An 18849-nucleotide genomic window follows, 5' to 3' on the forward strand; every position below is an offset into this window, starting at 1 on the left:
GATTTTCATATATTACTTCTTATTCTTGTAATAACTAGGTAAAAAAAAAAAATCCCAAATATACGGAAGAGGAAACAAAGCTCAGAGCAGTTAAGTAACTTGCTTAAGGAAACAATTGGCTGAGGTAGAAGTTGAACCTTGGGTGGTATGATTCCAAAGCTTTACTTTCCCAGTTACAAATTGTCTCTCACCTGAGTCATGGTCTCATTATATGGTGCATTTGTGAAGCTCAAATGCTCAAGCTTTACATTCCTTATAATCCGTGATTTTCTTTTCTAGTCATGGATAAGAATGTTTAAGCAAATCTGAATGCTTTAGAATTTCCTGGAGGTAAATCTTTCCAACAGGCTGATAGATTTCTGACAATCATTTGGGAAGAAAATCTTCTAACATTATTACAGAAATCAGTTTTTGCCCTAAGAAAGTGCTTATGGACATTTGTGTATTTATACATCTGCTTTTTTGGATTTTATTCTGTCCTTAAGAGGTTCAGAACAGAGGAGTGATTGGTAAAACCCTTTTCTAAATCAGGGGAAGAGATAGTGACATTTTTGATCAAGTGAGTGAAGGAATAGGAGTTGTTTAAGTTATTCCAGTTTTTTAAAAAGTGGGTAAATGGGAGAACAGGGATGAAAAAAAGAAATTTAGGAAAGAAAAATTTGGGGGGTGGGTAGTGTTTCCTTTTAGGTATCTGGAATTAGATGATTCCAAGAGTCAGGTTGAATTGCTGGGAAGAAAGAAGGAAATCAGTGGCTGGTTTTTGGGCCAGTGATCTGAGGTAAACGTTGGAGTGTGTGCACTCTGAAGGATATGGTTGGTTAAGTTAATATTTAATTGAATAAATACTCAATCTTATTACCCTAAATTTGGATTTGGAAGAAGGAAGAAGAGACAATAGGATTTAGAGGAATGCTTTGGGAGGAGCCAAAATAGCATTCGTTCATTCATTCATCTATCTAGAGATGTAGCTGTCTTTCAGAAAGTGTTTGTGGAATATCTACTAAGTTGCTGGCACTATGGTATGCACGGAGGAGACCAGAAGAAATGAAAACATGTTCCCTCACCATGTCCCAGGTGTAGGGAGGTCGAGGAATAAAGAAAGATTGAAGGGAGACTATGATAAGGTCTTCGGTCTTTTTTTTTTTGGCTGCGAGTCTTGCAGGATGCTAGTTTCCCGACTAGGGATCGAACCTGGGCCCCCTGCAGTGGAAGCATGGAGTCCCAACCACTAGACGGCCAGGGAATTCCCAAGGTCTTTGGTCTTTAATGAGAGTAATTTCAGTAGCATGGTGAAGTATCATATGCAGAAGTATTATTTTGTTTTGAAGCTACTCTCTAATAGTTGAAGCAAATATGTACCTTTTTGAAAAATGAGGCTACTGTATGATTTAAAAAATTATTTATTTTAAGTGCTTATTGACATTTTCATTAAGAAAAATAAGACCATAAACTGTGATGGGACTCAATATAATAAAAGTGAATTTCAAACATGTTGGAAGATGTTGACTTATAATTTCAGTGAATAAAACTAATACGGTATTCATGGGACACAGCTGGTGGCTTAAGACAATGCAAATTTGTTCTCTCACAGTTGTGGAGGTCAGAAGTCTGAAATTAGGATGTCAGCAGGGCCATGGGCCCTCCGAGGGCTCTAGTAAAGAATCCTTTCTTGCCTCTGGCGGCTCCACTTGTTCCTTGGCTTGTGGCCGTATCACTGCAGTCTCAGCCTCTCTCTTCAGAAGCCTGGCCTTCTTTTCCTTCTCCCTGTGTGTCCTCTCCTTTCTCTTATAAGGACACTTGTCACTGGATTTAGGGATTGGCAGGATCCAGGATGATCTCATCTGAGATCTTTTACTTAAATATATCTGCAAAGACCCTTTTTTCCGAAAAAGAAAAAAAAAGGTCACAGTCACAGGTTCTAGGACACGGACATATCATCTTGGAGTCCACCATTTCAACCCACTACACCTACTATGTGCCAGATACTGTTTAGTGCTGTGGATATAATAGTGAACATTTGTGCGCTCATTGTGGTTATATTTGACTACAGGAGACTGACAGTATTCACATGAATATGTAAGTTCAAAGAGTGTAAGTGCTGAAAGGAAAAAGAAAAATAGAATAATGGGATAAAAAGTGGTAGTGGTGTTGGGGGGTTGTTACCTAAGGAAAAGAGAGGGGATATTTCTAAGAATGTGGTATTTGATCAGAAAACTGACCCAGCCCACCATGCGATGACCTGGGGGACTAGCATTCCAAAGGAAGGCCAAGGCAACAGCTCTGAGGTGAGGTTGCGTTTGGTGTGATCAAGGGGTCTACCTGGCCACTGGTTGGAGCAAAGTGAATGAGGGGGGAATGAAGGTAGACAGACAGGACAGCCATGTAGGGGCTTGTATTCAGAATTTATCCCAATAATGGGAGTCCATTGGAGGGTTTTAAGCAAGTTGGCTTTATGTTTTGGGAAGACCACTCTGCTGTGTGGAGAATGTCCTCGTGGGGGCTGGGAAGGAGAGTAGGAGCCGGGAGACCAGTCAGGAGACTGTTGTAGAAGCTCAAGCCGGTAACATCGCGGTGACTTGTGCTAGGGTGGAAGCACTGGAGTTGGTGAGAACTGGTAAGCCTTGGGATATGTTTTGGAGCTAGAACCAATAGTACTTGATGTTGGGTTAGGAGGGAGGTAAAAGGAAGGAGAGGAATCAAGGACCTTTGAAAGGTAGACGCGAAGGGCCACATATTGTATGATTCCATTAGTGTGAAATGTCCAGGGTAGGCAGAGCCACAGAGACAGAAAGTAGGTTAGTGGTTGCCAGGGTCTAGGGAGAGGGATGAGGGAGGAGACGCTAACAACTGAGGGGTATCTCTTTGGGGTGAAGAAAAACTGTTCTGGAATCAACCTTGTGAATATACTAAAAACCACTGAGTTGTATACTTTAAAAGAATGAATTTTATGGTATGTGAATTATATCTCAGTTGAAAAAAAAAAAAGAATGATTCTTAAGCCCTTGACTTAAGCCCCTGGATGTGGTAGTGTTTTAGAGATGCGGAAGGCTGAAGCTTGGGAGGGAAGATCAGGACAGTAGTCACGTTACAATAAATTGATTGAATGTACGAAATACAGAGGGGTGGTGATTTTATTTGTTGTTTGTGGGATCGTGTAATAGGTACGGGAAAGGAGCAGGAGTTAGAAACCACGTTCTCAGGTTGGTAGATGATTCTGGGGTTACTGAAAATGGCAAAAGAGGAGGAGGAAAGCTGTGTTAGCATTTAATTATCAAACAACCTACAGATGATTCTCATTTTTACAGCTGAGGTTAAGTAACGTGCCCAAGCTTACACAACAATTAAGCAATAGATCCAGGATTCAAACTCAGATCTGACTTCAACACTCTTATTGTACCATATTAACAGACTTCGTAAAAATAAGAAAGGTCAGATTTATACATCTCGGGGGACAAAACCTAGTTTGAGCTTCATAGCAGTTATGGAAAAGGGTTATTAGCCTTCCCTACAGTAAGGAGCGTTCGTTAATCAGGATAAACAGACCTTGTCCTAGCACTGAATGTGTAGAATTCATTATATAAGGGCAACTAACAATCCAATAAAAAGTTCTTTGTTACTGTTTTACAAGAGATGCAGTGATAGTTCACATCTCATTGGTTGCTATTAATCTGGCACTTTGTGAAAGTTACAGTGTGTAAGAACTGTTCTATGGCAGTGGGATGGTTAGGTTTCCTAGAAGCAGAGCCTGAAGAGGGATTTTGTGCAGGTGGTAGTAAGTTGAGAAGAATGAAGAAAGCAGGCTAGAGCAGGGGAAAAAAAAATCTAGGCAAGGAAGGGGCTCCAGATGGAAACTAGATTCAGTTTCATCCCACAGGGGAGCCCTGGAGCAGTGGTTCTCAAAGCAGGGGACTCCAGCCAGCAGCGACAGCGGCGACGGCAGCATTACCTGGGTACTTGCTAGGAATGCACATCTTCCAGCTCCACCCTAGACCTGCCAGGTTTGAAAATCTGGGGTTAGAGTCCAGCCATCTGTTTTAACAAGCCCTTCTCCAGGTGATACTGATGCACAGTCAGGTTTGAGAAGAGCTGTTCTAGTTCAGCCCTGTGCAATAAACATAAAATGTGAGCTGCAAATGTAATTTAATATTTTCTAGCACTCACATTAAAGATTGTTTTAAAAGGTTAAATATTAAAGTATTTTATTTAACCCAGTATATTTAAAATATTTCAATATGTTAATGTAACAAATTAACAAGGTTGTTTGTTGTTGTTTGTTTGTTTTTGGTATTAAGTCTTCAAATCTGGTGTGTATTATACACTTGGAGCACATTGGAATTTGGACTGGCATGTTTCAAGTGCTCAGAAGCTGCCTGTGGCTAGTGGCTGCCATATTGGACAGCCAGCACTAAAGCACAGATGGCGGTGCTTAATTGGACCCACCTTGGGATGAGGGGCGGGGGCAGCCGTTTGAACCCTGTGTGAGTCCGTCGTTGGCTGTGGTCTGGGAGGGATGTAGCTCCCAGGCTTGATGGAGAAGTCCCGTCTAGTTGAGGCAAATGGGGCAAACTAGGGAGCAGGGGTGAGCCATGAGTAGGATACATGTGCAGAGTACACCAACTGGGGGCCTTCACCGCCTGGTGAACAGGTTCTGGATGTACAGCAACAACATCTGCTGCAGGCGGGGTGGGAGGAATGGCCTGGTTGGGGAGCTGTGGTGGAATGAGGACGTGTTAACGTTGACGTATGTAGTTCTCTGGTGCTCCAGCTTTTACTCTGGAGGCAGCGCTGGAGAATCTTGAGCCTTATTCCCCCAGTTTTATTGAGAAGTGATTGACATGCATCTTGAGATTTGATCATCTCTCTCAAATGTTAGGTATTCAGCCTAGCTTGTAACAGAAGGTCTTGGCAGGCAGTTGAAGATCGGGATGGCTGGTGAGGTCCTGAAGGCTAAATAGTCAGTGTCTGTGAAGGAAAAGCTGTGCTTAAGTGAAAAAGCCTGACTTCTGGCAGTGTTTTTAAAGGGGGATTTTTCTGGTCACTGTGTTTCTGTTAAAATGCTGAAAGAAATACTTGGCTGGTGTGTCCCAGCTCTGTGTCGTGAAATGTGGAAGAGAGGACCTTCGCCTGGAAGTTTTGAAGATGAAGCACTATCAAATATTTACTTTTACTTGGTAAGAGCATGTTATGGCTCCATTAATCCACAATTTTGAGGATGGTTTCTTTGACGTATTGGTTGGCCAAAAAGTTTGTTCGGGGTTTTCCGTAACATAGGAAAACCCGAATGAACTTTTTGGCCAACCCCAATGGCATGCATCCTGATAATGAATTAACCTGTCAACAGAATTGTTTTAGTATTATACACCTGAAAGCCGCTGTGGTTATGTTAAGAGGAATACTTTTGGTTTGGCAGGATTAGTGTTTAAGTTCTTCTTTAAACATGAGTCTAGTGGATTTACCAGTTTGGGCTGCCACCTGAGGCCACATCCAGAATGTGAAAGTAGATAGAAAAGGGCAGTCCTTGTTGGCAGTGGCCGGAAGGCATGTGAACAGTTTGTGTAAAAGCTGTACCCCCTTTTTTGGTTAACAGTTATTGTATGCTTACTTTAACACATGCAAAACTGTGCTAGGCATTTTACACATTCTCATTTAATCCTCATGGCAGCCTTATGTCCTAGATAAGTAGTTTTTATGCCCAGTTTATATGTGAGGAAAATTATGTTTAAGAAATGTCACAGCCAGCATTTGAACCGGGGTCTGAATCTGAGTCTAGATCACAGCTCTTAATTACTATATTATTACTTTTATGGGAACTCCCAAATGGCCTGGTTTTATTTATTTATTTATTTGTTTGTTTTTTTTATGGCTGCGTTGGGTCTTCATTGCTGCCCGTGGGCTTTCTCTAGTTGCGGCGGGTCTTCATTGCTGCCCGCAGGCTTTCTCTAGTTGCAGCGAGCGGGGGCTACTCTTTGTTGCAGTGTCTGGGCTTCACATTGGCTCTAGGCGCGTGGGCTTCAGTAGTTGTGGCTCGCGGGCTCTAGAGCACAGGCTCAGTAGTTGTGGCGCACGGGCTTAGTTGCTCCGTGGCATGTGGGATCCTCCCGGACCAGGGCTCGAACCCGTGTCCCCTGCATTGGCAGGCGGATTCTTAACTGCTGCGCCACCAGGGAATCCCTGGCCTGGTATAATTTTAAGAAAGAAAGCTACAGCTGCATAATTGGATTTAGTTTTTGTGTAATATCTTCCATTTTCTTGGTGCTTTACCATTTATAAAGGCTTGATTTTTTTTTTTCAACAGCCCTGTAGGAAATCAAGGGAGGTGTCATCTAGTACATTGTATAGATGGAAGCTGGAGTCCAGAGAAATTATTGGCTCAATGTTTCATACCTATGAAGCAGTGGAGCTAAGAGTTAACCCAGGTCTTGTGGCTCTGAAGGTCGCGCTACTTCCCACGTGCCACATTGTTAACTGGCATTTCTTTTCTAAGTGTGGAAAATATAGGAAATCTTTATTCTTGCAGAAGAGAACCAATGCAGTACATTATTGGGAAGTCATTTTGCATACCCTGACCTTTCTCCTTTTGGCTGTCATAGGCTAAATAGTCTTTATAAATAGAGTTGATTAAAGTTTCTCCTTCTAATGCTTGTTCTAGGAAGTATCTTAAAAGAATTTTGGACTGGGCTTGTAGCCAGTTTTTTATATGCTTAAGGAAAATAACATTAAAAATGCTATGTAGAGGTCCAAATTAGCAGAGTTCTACTAACTTGTCCCTTGTATTAAAAAAAAATTATGTTGTAGCTCTACACAATTATCTGATTTTTGACTTGTGTTCTTTATAACTTTGAACTTCCATGAAGGTCTGCCAGGAGTAAACAGGAACACAAGAGAGCCATAGCGGGGCTGACTGCAAACCAGTTTGGACTTGCTGTGGGAATGGCTCAAACTCTTGTTTTTCCTCAGTAGTTGGTTCTGATTGCTTGTACAGTTTCTACTTTTAGTTCCTTGGCTAACTAGGGGCATCTATGTTTTTTTAATTTTGGGACCACATTATCACAAATTCATATGTGTACAAGCTGTATGCTTTCTTTTTTTTGATAATGGTGGTAAAATATAATCTTAGATCTTCAGAACCAACTATTTAAAAATAGTAATAAAAAGATTTAAAAAGCCCCAATTTGATCAGTTAGGTGCGGTGCTAGTTCTCCTACATTTTGGTCAGGTGTAACTTGTAAGAGTTGATTTAGTTTTAAGAACTGTGTGCTATAGACATTTTTGAGTTTTATGTTATTGGTAGTTTCCTGAAAGTAAATGTGTATTACATTGAGTCAGCTGACCCAAACATTTCTCAGAGCTTGAATTGTTCTAGGTTAGAAACTGTTCTGTTGGGACCAAGTTTAGCTTAGTCCATTTTTCATGAGACCATCTGATGAGATAGAGTCCTGAGGTTTTTATTCCCAAAGGTATTCTAGAAACTTAATTCATATTTATTCAAATCTCTGAAATTAGCTCTATTTCCACCAAATAGCTCAGCGTTTGTTGCTCTCGGAGCGGTTCAGCAGTGATATCCGTGTCACCATCTTCTTGGCCCACATGTTCAGTTTGGATTAACTGCATATCCTTCATAATTGTCCGATGCTTGCACATGTTAGAATCCCTGTACTAAGCTCTTGTTTTTTGAATAATAGTGGTGTAGGTTAGTAGGGACCTTAAGAGAAAACTCATCTGAGCTTTCGTTTCTCAGTGGAGGGCAGAGGAGTGAAAGTGGTTTGCTCAAGTCCTAGAAATAGTGTCAGCTGAGCTAGGGTTAGAACTCAGGTTCCTTGGTTTCTTCTCCCAGAGTTCTTTCCCAGGCGGTATCCTGGGACGTGTTCCCTTCCCCAGACATCAACATCGCTGTTTATTCTCTCTCTCCAAAGCTAATTAGAATACCTAAAATGTCTACCCCAGATTGTGTTTTGTCACATTTGGTTTTTGCCATCAGGAATCAGTTACGCCCTTTATTTGTTAGTGACTAAAGACACATGTATGATTTTGCCTTTTGTAAAAGGATATGTTGACATGTTCCTACAACAGACCATTATGTGCCTTATGATATTAGGAAAAATGTGTAAAACTGTAAACTGTTTTGTTTCATTTTATAAAATTGATAGGAAGCTGGTATGCTATTTACTTTCTTCTGTAAATATCCTCGCGCTACTTTGCAGCAGAATAAATGTGAGAAATTCCCAGGTAGGTTTTGCTTTTCTTTATATTTAGTGTTTGCTTTCTGCATTGGCTGAGGCTGTAAACACAAGATATGATTTTTAGGGGAGGGAGTATTATCTTTATCCTATTAAGTTTGATATGAGAGTAAAGTTCGCAGATTATAGCTATTCTGCTGAGGGCAGTGGAAGACTGAATTTTTGTTTGAACACATAGGAGTGGTGAGACCCCCTTGGTAGATTGTTTTTTACCCCAATCATATCTTTGCACAGATGTTATTGTTAATGTGGGAAGTGCCACTATTTGTATTGTCTCAAAATAAAAAACTTCAGAATGCTTTTAATAGATCTGTGCTTAAATCTTGTTACCCTTACAGCCTAGCCCTTGTGACTTGAAAAATTAAAATTCTTGAGACTCAGTTTTCTCATTTTTAAAATTGGGACTAATACTCTTGAACTCACAGGGATGCTTGCATGACTATGAGAGTGAGTTTTGGTCTGTGAAAGAGACACAGTAATAAAGTCAGTTTTCTTCCATTCTCAGTTCATTGTTCATCACCAGTCCTTTTTACTTGGTAATGTAGGTTTTGTTTTGTAAAGTGTATCTTTTGTATCTACTACCTTCACTTTTGCATAAATATTACATTTTGTAATCTGGGGCTATATACTTCTAAAAAAATAACTGTATACATCTTTTTCATTTTAAAATGTTGTTATAAAAATTTTTTGCTTCCTATTTGAGTTATGCTATTAGAAAATTCTCCGACGTAGTACCTGTTGCCTTTTGCCCCTGTCCCCCACCGCCCTCCTTTTTTTTTTTTGGCTGCGCTGGATCTTGGTTGCTGCTCGCAGGGTCTTTATTGCAGCGAGCAGGGGCTTTAGTTGCAGCGAGCAGGGGCTACTCTTCCTTGAGATGTGTGGGCTTCTCATTGCGGTGGCTTCTCTTTGTGCGGAGCATGGGCTCTAGGCGTGCGGGCTTCAGTAGTCGCAGCATATGGGCTCAGTAGTTGGGGCTCACGGGCTCTAGAGCACAGGCTCAGTAGTTGTGGTGCATGGGCTTAGTTGCCCCTCAGGACATGGGATCTTCCCGGACCAGGGATCGAACCTGTGTCCCCTGCATTGGCAGGTGGATTCTTAACCACTGGACCACCAGGGAGTCCTCCACCGCCTTTTTTTTTCTTGGTCTACCTTCATCAGTGACTACTGGCTAAATTATTTTCTTAAACTTTGGCTATAACCTTTATTAGTGATTATTATTACTGTTTTAAAGGCTTAAGATATACTTTTTTTTTTTTTTTTTTTTTTTTTTTTTTGGTGGTACGCGGGCCTCTCACTGTTGCGGCCTCTCCCGTTGCGGAGCACAGGCTCTGGACGCGCAGGCTCCGCGGCCATGGCTCACGGGTCCAGCCGCTCCACGGCATGTGGGATCTTCCCGGACCGGGGCACGAACCCATGTCCCCTGCATCAGCAGGTGGACTCTCAGCCACTGCACCACCAGGGAAACCCCCAAGATATACATTTTCCCCAAACATTTATGGTAATGAATTAGAAGTGAACTTGATTATTAGTATTACCTTTTCATTTTTATTTGCCAAACCACGTTTATACCAGAATAAGTAAAATAAGAAATCATGTTTAAGACATTAGCAACTAAAAAATAATATTTTGTTATTTTCTGACCGCTGTTAAAATTGAAGCTCTTTGAAGGCCAAGTCGCTTGTTTTATGTTGTATAAAGTTCTGCATGGTATGTGACATTCTGATCCTGCCATATCAGTCTGCATGATCAGAAAGACCTTTCTCCTAATTTTACTTGATCCATTGGCTCTTATACTTTTCTGGAGATTGTTTTGATGCCTTTGGTTTCCTCATGTATGCCAAGGGGATGTGTCTAGTTATGATTTACCTTCTATAGTTATGGTATGTTGCTTAGAACTACATATATTGATTGATGAAACACTGTAGCTAGAAGCATACTGGAAGAATTACCCTGAAAAATATTTACTTGAAAATAAACTTGAAAATGAATGAACTTGAAAAATAAAGTTCATTCAAGTATCTGTAGTTTATTTCACTTTCTTTTTTTTCTTTTGGTAGCATGTTCCACGTTATTCAAGACAGCATTTAGTGGTGTCTCGTAGTCTCTGTTCAGCGGGATATGATTCTAATGAAAAAGTAAGTATTTAAAAAATACTTTTAACAGCTAAGTTATAATGGTTTTACTTTGTTGTCTCCACGTTATATTCACTGGGCAGATTAAATTTTATTGATGCTGTGTAATTATTTATTGCTCTACATCATAGGTTTTATAAGTGCTCAATCTTTGTTCCTTTTTTCACTGTGGGCCACAACCTGAGTCTTTAAATTTTGTATTTTTACCTATACCACAAATCGAATAAATTTACAATGTGTTTCCCTTGTTTTCAGCAGGATCACTAATACAACATTCTTTCTTAGACTAGGCAGTTGAGAGATTTTGATTAAACTATTGGGTTTTTTTTTCATTTACTTAATATTTGTAGGATTCATTTTGAGTGAAGGCAATTATGGGTATTGTAAATTTTGGGACAGGGAAATTCCAGTTAAAATCTTGATATATGATAATGTTTGAGGCTTGTAAGAGGAGAGATAAAGGAACTAGAAGTGGTGATTGGAGGTAAAACATGATTTGGTGACAATAAAGGCATCAAAGAAGGGAGAAGAAGCGTTTTGGTTAAGAAGAGATGGTTCAAGTTGAATGTCATTAAAGTAGAACTAATATGAATGATTATCTGCGAATGAAATAGTCTTCTAACTTGTCTGTTGACGTATGCAAAACTACTCAAAAGAATCTGGAGGCTCGGGGGAAAAAAGGGTGTATATCACTGCAGTTCAAAAGAAATACATTGTGGACACAATTGTAGGGCATATGTAATTTTATATTTTCTAATAGCCACATTAAAAAGCAACAGGTGAAATTAACTTTAATGTATTTTATTTTATTATTTTTTATGTTTTGGCTGTGCCACAAGGCATGAGGGATCTTAGCTCCCCGACCAGGGATTGAACCTGTGCCCCGTGCATTGGAAGCACAGAGTCTTAACCACTGGATCCCAGGGAAGTCCTGGCATTGATAATACAGTGTTTAAAACTTAAACCATTATACTCTTATTATGTCACATCATGGTGTGTTTTGACACAAATACCCAGGTGTGAACTCTGGCTTTACCGCTAGTTAACTTTGCCGGTGACTTAGGCAAGTGATCATGCTTCATCAAGCCTCAATTTTCTCATTTTAAAATTGGGATTTTATCAAAACTGACCTCAAAGGACTCTTACGAGGATTAAATAGGTAGTACGCAGAAGGGGTTTGCCACAGTACCCGGCATATAGAAAGCGTGTGCCCCAGATGTCAGCTGCTTAACATTATCCTTGACTGTTCTGTTCATTCAGTTTTGTACATTTGGAAACTGAAGCTCAAAACCCACAATAGTAAGTGTAAGCTGGGTGTAAACGCAAGACTGTCTTTGTCCTGAGCTGGTGGGTTTACCCACTGTGCTGTCCTCCTTCTCGGAAGTGCTTGGTGAGTGACTCGGGATCTAGAGTTCTGCCGTCATCCCTCCAAATACCCAGTGGAACAGGCCAGCTCAGCCCTTCTCTTGGTCCCTGAATGGAGAGAAGTGTCCTTGGTGGTTTTAGATGCCAGCTATGATTTAAACATAGGGAAGGGAAAAAAGGAAGGAGGGGTAGAGAGAGAACGGGTTAAAAGAAAATAACTTAAAAAATTCTCATGAAACTTCCAGTGTGTTTTTTACCCCATGACAGCAATAGCAAAGGTATAAAACAGTTGCTACACACCCCAGTGTTCATAGAAGCATTATTTACAGTTGTCAACACATGGAAACAACCTAAGTGTCTATCACCAGATGAATGGATAAAGAAGATGTGGTATATGTACACAATGGAATACTACTCAGCCATAAAAAGGAATGAAAATTGACCATTTGCAGCAACATGGATGGAGGGCATTTTGCTGAGTGAAATGTCAGACAGAGAAAGACAAATACTATATGATATCACTTATATGTGGAATCTAAAAGATACAGCAAACTAGTGAATCTAACGTAAAAGAAGCAGACTCACAGATACAGAGAACAAAGTAGTGGTACCTGTGTTGGGGGCAACATAGGGGTGCAGAAGTGGGAGGTACAGACCATTGGGTACCTCAGTACCCAGTAGTTTACCTCAGTACCCAACAGGCTCAAGGATGTATTGTACAACACAGGGAATATAGCCAATATTTTGTAACAACTGTAAATGGAAAGTAACCTTTAAAAATTGTGTAAAAATGAAAAATTAAAAAAACAAATAAACAGTTTCTGCAAAAGTTCTTTATCTCTCTTGGTACCTGAAAGCCCCCCGGCTTCAAGGATTCAGGTTCCTGGCTTAAAGTTGTTGTTTTTGTTTTTCCCCTTAGAGTATCTTCGGAGTGTCTTGTATACGGCTCTCCAGATACAGGATAAAGTCCCAGGTCTTTAAATGACATGAACGAGATGAAATGAAATGAAAGACGGTCCTTCCTTAATCTGGCCTTTTTACCCCAGCTTTATTTGCCACAGTGCCCCCATACTTGTTATGTGCTTGAGCTGTCTTAAAAATTACTTGTAGTTTTTCAGTGCTACCGTCTGCTTTCAATGTCACTGCCTTAACGCATGCTGTTCACTCTCTCCCTTTGCTGCACTTAACACAGCCGTGTTGTAGCGCTTAACACATTTTGTTGTGGTTGTGCCATATTGTACACTGAAGTTATCGAATGCACTTGATGTTTACCTGTAATTGTTGATGTAGAGGGAGAGATTGGTTTAGGGAATTCCCTGGCGGTCCAGTGGTTAAAACTCTGTGCTCCTATTGCCAGCGGCCCAGGTTCAGTCCCTGGTCTGGGAACTAAGATCCCACAAGCCACATGGTGCGGCTCTCCCCCCAAAAAAGTTGGTTTAAATTTATTTGTATGGGGACTTCTCTGGCGGTCCAGTGGTTAAGACTCCACGCTTCCACTGCAGGAGGCGCGGGTTTGATCCCTGGTTCTGGGAACTAAGATCCTGCATGAAGCATGGTGCGGCCAAAAAAAAACAACAACAAAGGCTAATTAAAAAAATTATTTGTATGTATATTCTTTTATATGCATAGCCTACCCAGAAGAATATTCAGGAAACTAGTAGTAGTTGCCTTTGGGGCAAGGGCCTAGGTGTCCCTACAGTGTGTCCCCTTGTGTACCTTCTAAATTCGGAACCATATTCATCTGTTACTTAGTTAAAAGAAAATCTTAGGTATGGAAGATTAATTGATATTAGCTTTATTGAGCTTGTGTACTAATTGGTAATCCATTAATAGTCCTGTATTAGTCAGGGTTCTTCAGAGAAACAGAACCAATAGGAGACATAGGGAGATTTTTTTTACTGGCTCACGTAATTATGGAGGCTGAGAAGTCCCACCACAATCTGCTGTGGCAAGCTGGAGACCCAGGAAAGCTGGTACTGAAATTCTAGTCCAGGTTCAAGGTCTGGGAACCAGGGGAGCTGATGGTGTAAGTTCCAGTCCAAGGCTAGGAGGAGACCAGGGTTCCAGCTCAATCCGGCAGGCAGAACTAATCCTCCCTTCCTCCACTTGTTAGTCTGTCAGGCCCTCAGTGGACTGGATGATGCCCACCCACATTGGGGAGGGCTGTCTGCTTTACTGAGTCCACTGATTCAATGTTAGTCTCATCTAGAAACACGCCCAAAGACACCGCAGAAAAAACGTTTAATCTGAACACCCTGTGGACCAATCAAGTTGCACATAAAACTAACCATCACAAGCCCTGAACAGAGATGAATAGAAATGTGTGAGGTGCAGTGATCATTTTGGTACAGATTTATCCCTGTTGGAATCACACTCCTGGGTTTGTCATCTGGTTTGTGGCCCAAAGGAGCGAATAACAATACTCTAGCTAACGCCTACTGAGTATATATTATGTGCTAGGCACTACTCTAAACACTTTAAGGGTGTTTATCATATTCCCGCAACCTCTCGTGGCAGGTGCTGTTCTTACTCTCATTTTACATACCAGGAAATGAGGGTTCAGGAGGACGACTTGTCCACAGAAGAACACATGGTAGTGTTGGGATTCCAACCTGGACAGTGTGGCTCCAGACTGGCTCTTAACCATTATTCGGCTTCTTGGATAGGAATTAGGGTGGAATTTGTACTCCCTGTAATATTATGATGTCAATAATTTGTTATATTTGCTGTAACAGTTGCTTAATATGTAACTTCCATTGTTTGTGCTGCTTTTATCAGATGTAGTCTGTTTAATACTTAATAAAAATTCACATTTTAAAATGCAGTTCAGGGGCTTCCCTGGTGGCACAGTGGTTGAGAGTCCGCCTGCCAATGCAGGGGACACGGGTTCGTGCCCCGGTCCGGGAAGATCCCACGTGCCACGGAGCGGCTGGGCCCGTGAGCCGTGGCCGCTGAGCCTGCGCGTCCGGAGCCTGTGCTCCGCAACGGGAGAGGCCGCGACAATGAGAGGCCTGCGTGATGCAAAAAAAAAAAAAGAGTAAAATGCAGTTCAAGGAAGTATGAACATTTTTTTTTCTTAGAATATGCTTATTGGGCCTCCCTGGTGGCGCAGTGGTTGAGAGTCCGCCTGCCGATGCAGGGGATACGGGTTCGTGCCCCGGCCTGGGAGGATCCCATATGCCGCGGAGCGGCTGGGCCCGTGAGCCATGGCCGCTGAGCCTGCGCATCCGGAGCCTGTGCTCCGCAACGGGAGAGGCCACAACAGTGAGAGGCCCGCGTACGAAAAAAAAAAAAAAAAAAAAAAAAAAAAAAAAAAAAAAGAATATGCTTATTGTTTAACAGGAATTTACCATGAGCAGATGAGAATAGAAAGGCAGATGATTTTATAGCCTCACGCCTGAGGTGAGATTAGGATATTTTAAGGACCCATCTGCTCAGGGCTCTGAATGACTCAGGATTCTATCAAATTAGGAATTTACCAGTTTTAAGGTAGAGGCTTGTCTCAGTTTGGTGGAATAAGCCATGTGTAATATAAAGGTTAAATCAAGACTTTAAAGACCTATTCCAGTTCTGAGATTCTGTGATTACCTGTTGGGAATTTACCAGTTTTAAGGTAGAGGCTTGTCTCAGTTTGGTGGAATAAGCCATGTGTAATTTAAAGGTTAAATCAAGACTTTAAAGACCTATTCCAGTTCTGAGATTCTGTGATTACCTGTTGGGTTAAAATATAGCTTTAAGTTATATGAGTACTTTTAAGATCATATATAACTTTAACTTTTCTTTTAGAAATATAACTAAAACTTAAAAAAATAGTTCCGTTTAACGTGTAACAATTCACTAACCTAGCAATCGTTGTGTACTAAAATGTGTTGCATCCAAATTACTTATAATTGTTTGTGTGCATTTCTGTAAAAGGATTAACCTGTACAGTTTTAGAGTAGGGAGAGAACCTTGTTAAATAGTTTCCCATTAGAATGCTATCAATTTATATATGTGGAAGTCAAGAGATTTCAATTTACAGAGATTGATTTGCTTAGAGTCAAATAGATCATTAATGGCAAAGCTGGGCTTAGAATTTAGGTCTCTAGCCCCACACAGAATGGAACTTCTTTTTCTATTATATGGCCTCAGCTGTTTAAAAATTTGGTGGTTATTCAGACTTAACATTGTACTCAAATAGCATAACCTGCTTTGTCTGGGAATCTTTGGAAATAAGCATAAATAGTATCTGTTCTCATTTATCAAAAGTATCATTTAATACTGTGGCCCAATCCCAAAGAGATAGCATATAAATTATATCAGACTTCCCTTTGATAAACATGACACTTAGAATTTCCCTGAATTTAGAAAATAATCAAGTAAATTCTCAAGCAGTTTCTTCTAAAGTTTCTAGTATTCTGAAATATCATTTGAAGATTATCTTTTGGCAAGAGAATTTAGTCCCCTTATGAATTGTCTAACTTAGTCAATTGATGCTTTAAGAGGATAATTATAACGCCAGATCCTACCAGATGAGTTTAGTAGCAGCCTGGTTGTAAATGAACGTATGTATGGTATTTAATACTACTGTAGGAAGTAATGTTTATTAGGATCATGCCCAATGGTAATTGTGGAAAAGCTTGGTGTTCTCTGGTCCCAAAGCAAGAGTAACAATTTCTTATGTGTTTTTTCTCTTTTTAGACTTTTGATAAAATTCTTGTTGCGAATAGAGGAGAAATTGCATGTAGGGTGAGTGGAATTTTAATCATATTTTCCATTTTACTCTGAATTTTATTGTTACTTAATCCCTTTACATATGAATTACTATTAACAGATGACATTAATGTACTTTAATATAGGTTATTAGAACTTGCAAGAAGATGGGCATTAAGACGGTTGCCATCCACAGTGATGTTGACGCTAGTTCTGTAAGTATTTTTGCTTTGTTTGAATCAGGACCTTATTTTGGATCAACTAGAAAAAAAGTGAAAGATGTAGGGGTTTTTTTGTTGGCCTGAAAAGGTACACAATTAAAAAAAAAAAAACCAGTTTAATTACTCACTCTTGTATTAAGCAAAATGGGAGCATCGTAAGGTCTTCAATATGTGTCTTAACTCTTATTTTCGAGCTTTAAAAGCCTAGAATAGAATAAAAATTTGGTAAACTGATTCTGGTCACCAAGTACATTTAAGCAAAGCATGAGAAAGTTAGATTCAAAGATTAATGAAATGTTTTTTTTTAATTTATTTTATTTATTTTTGGCTGAGTTGTGTCTTTGTTACTGAGCGCAGGCTTTCTCTAGTTGCAGCGAGTGGGGGCTACTCTTTGTTGTGGTGTGCGGGCTTCTCATTGCGGTGACTTCTCTTGTTGCGGAGCATGGGCTCTAAGCGTGCAGGCTTCATTAGTTGTGGCTCGTGGGCTCTAGAGCACAGGCTCAGTAGTTGTGGCGCACGGGCTTACTTGCTCCGCGGCCTGTGGGATCTTCCTCGACCAGGGCTCGAATCCGGTCCCCTGCATTGGCAGGTGGATTCTTAACCACTGTGCCACCAGGGAAGCCCTAATGAAATATTTATACAGTGCTGCCTTATGGGAGCACATTTCCGCACAGGGTAACTCCACTGTCACTTGGGATGCTGTAATTGTTTAACCTTCCTAAATGCTTTACCGTGTGCAGCTGAAAGTTTGATAAATCAAAGATAGGCTAATGCTAATTGGGCATGAACAAAAGAAGGTATAGAGTAAAGCAGGGGCTGATATATAATTTTATTGGGGATTTTTATCAAAACAGGCATTTTTAGCAGTAATAAACTATGAATGAGTAGAAAAAAATCCCGTGGGAAAAGTGTATGAATTATTGGAACTGTATGAAATGAAATGTAAGTAGTTGTCCTTTGATATAAGTTACTGTTTTTCATTCTTTCACACAACTTCTGATAACAGGACCTATTGGTAATGTCAGCTTTTATCGTATAGTAATTTAATGCAAAGAATTTTCAGTCTTTGTGATTTTAAAATTTTATCTAGAAGTATGTTGTTCCTGTTGTCTTATTGTGACTCTCTTCCTTTTTTAAAAAGCAAAATGGAAATGATTGCAAGCTACTCTAATTTCCCCAGAATAAAGGTTAAGTATTTATATTATCTAGTTTATTTGGCTGGTACATTTAAAATATTTATCCTTTACTTTAAAAGTAATTAAGCAGTTAAAAAAACTTGTTTTGCGTATATACTGTTTGATTTTTTTTGAATATTAGTTTCTGGCTTCTCTACTAATAATCTGTTTTAACTGTGATAGTTTCAGTAGTTTATATTCCTCACAAAATATTCATGAAATAATGAGAAAACTGTTGCTTTAATGTCATTCTTGATTGGTAAACTAAGGCATTTACCAATAGTAAAGCTACTTCAGAAAAAAGTTTGTGTTACTGTCAAGCTAGTAGTAGATTTAAAATTCACTCTTCTCATCTTGTGTTTATTTTTCAGTGTATTAGCTCAGGCTGTGTTTTCATTCATGGGTAAATTGAGAGAAAAATGTTTGAATTGTGGACAGTCACTGTTTTTATTTCAAGCCTAACAACAACCTTTCACTTGTAATTTTTTTTTCCTATCACAGTATATAGTTAATTCTCTATGCGGTGTTCTCATAAAGGTGACTGTTGGCATATAGCCAAAATTATTTATATGTCAGCTTTTTCCTATTTGTTTATATTTCAATGTGATATTACAGAATAATCTTCTGTAAGCTGTTGCTCCAAAGAGCATGACTGACTTTTCTCACTGTTACATTTCTAGCTTTGTGGACAGTCACTTTCCAGACTTTGGCAAAACTGGTTTCAAAAGAGTTGGTTTGAATTTTAAGTCTTTGTCATTTATCCTTCCTGAAGCAGATGTGGTAGTTTTTATATTTTAAAGACTTTTAGCCACTTTTTTTTTTTTTTTTTTTAAACCAGAGATTATGATATATAGTTTAAAATAAGATTTGCCAGGCCCCGTGATGGGAAGCAAGCAATGCATGCTTGGTCAAAACTTCCTCTTCATATGACCTCCTGTAAGTCGGTTTCTAGAAAGATACTATAAGTAAAAGCAGGATAGTAATGATGGTTAGAATGTTCAAAGTTTGATTTAAGCCTTAGAAATAG

At 39.8% G+C, this 18849-nt stretch overlaps 1 protein-coding gene across 2 annotated transcripts in view; it reads left to right on the forward strand.

Annotated features, from left to right (window-relative positions):
• Nucleotides 1–18849, forward strand: part of PCCA (propionyl-CoA carboxylase subunit alpha) — a 344033-nt gene that overhangs the window by 2795 nt on the left and 322389 nt on the right. Inside the window, exons 2-4 of one of the 2 annotated variants that reach the window (XM_082602231.1) lie at nucleotides 10295–10372; nucleotides 16415–16462; nucleotides 16573–16641. The exons of the other annotated variant lie outside the window; for it this stretch is intronic. Coding sequence (XP_082458357.1) covers nucleotides 10295–10372; nucleotides 16415–16462; nucleotides 16573–16641 — 195 coding nt within the window. The remainder of the gene's footprint in view (nucleotides 1–10294; nucleotides 10373–16414; nucleotides 16463–16572; nucleotides 16642–18849) is intronic. 2 annotated transcript variants of the gene reach the window in all.

This window comes from Mesoplodon mirus (genome assembly GCF_964341445.2).
Source record: "Mesoplodon mirus genome assembly, chromosome: 17".
Lineage (NCBI taxonomy): Eukaryota > Metazoa > Chordata > Mammalia > Artiodactyla > Ziphiidae > Mesoplodon > Mesoplodon mirus.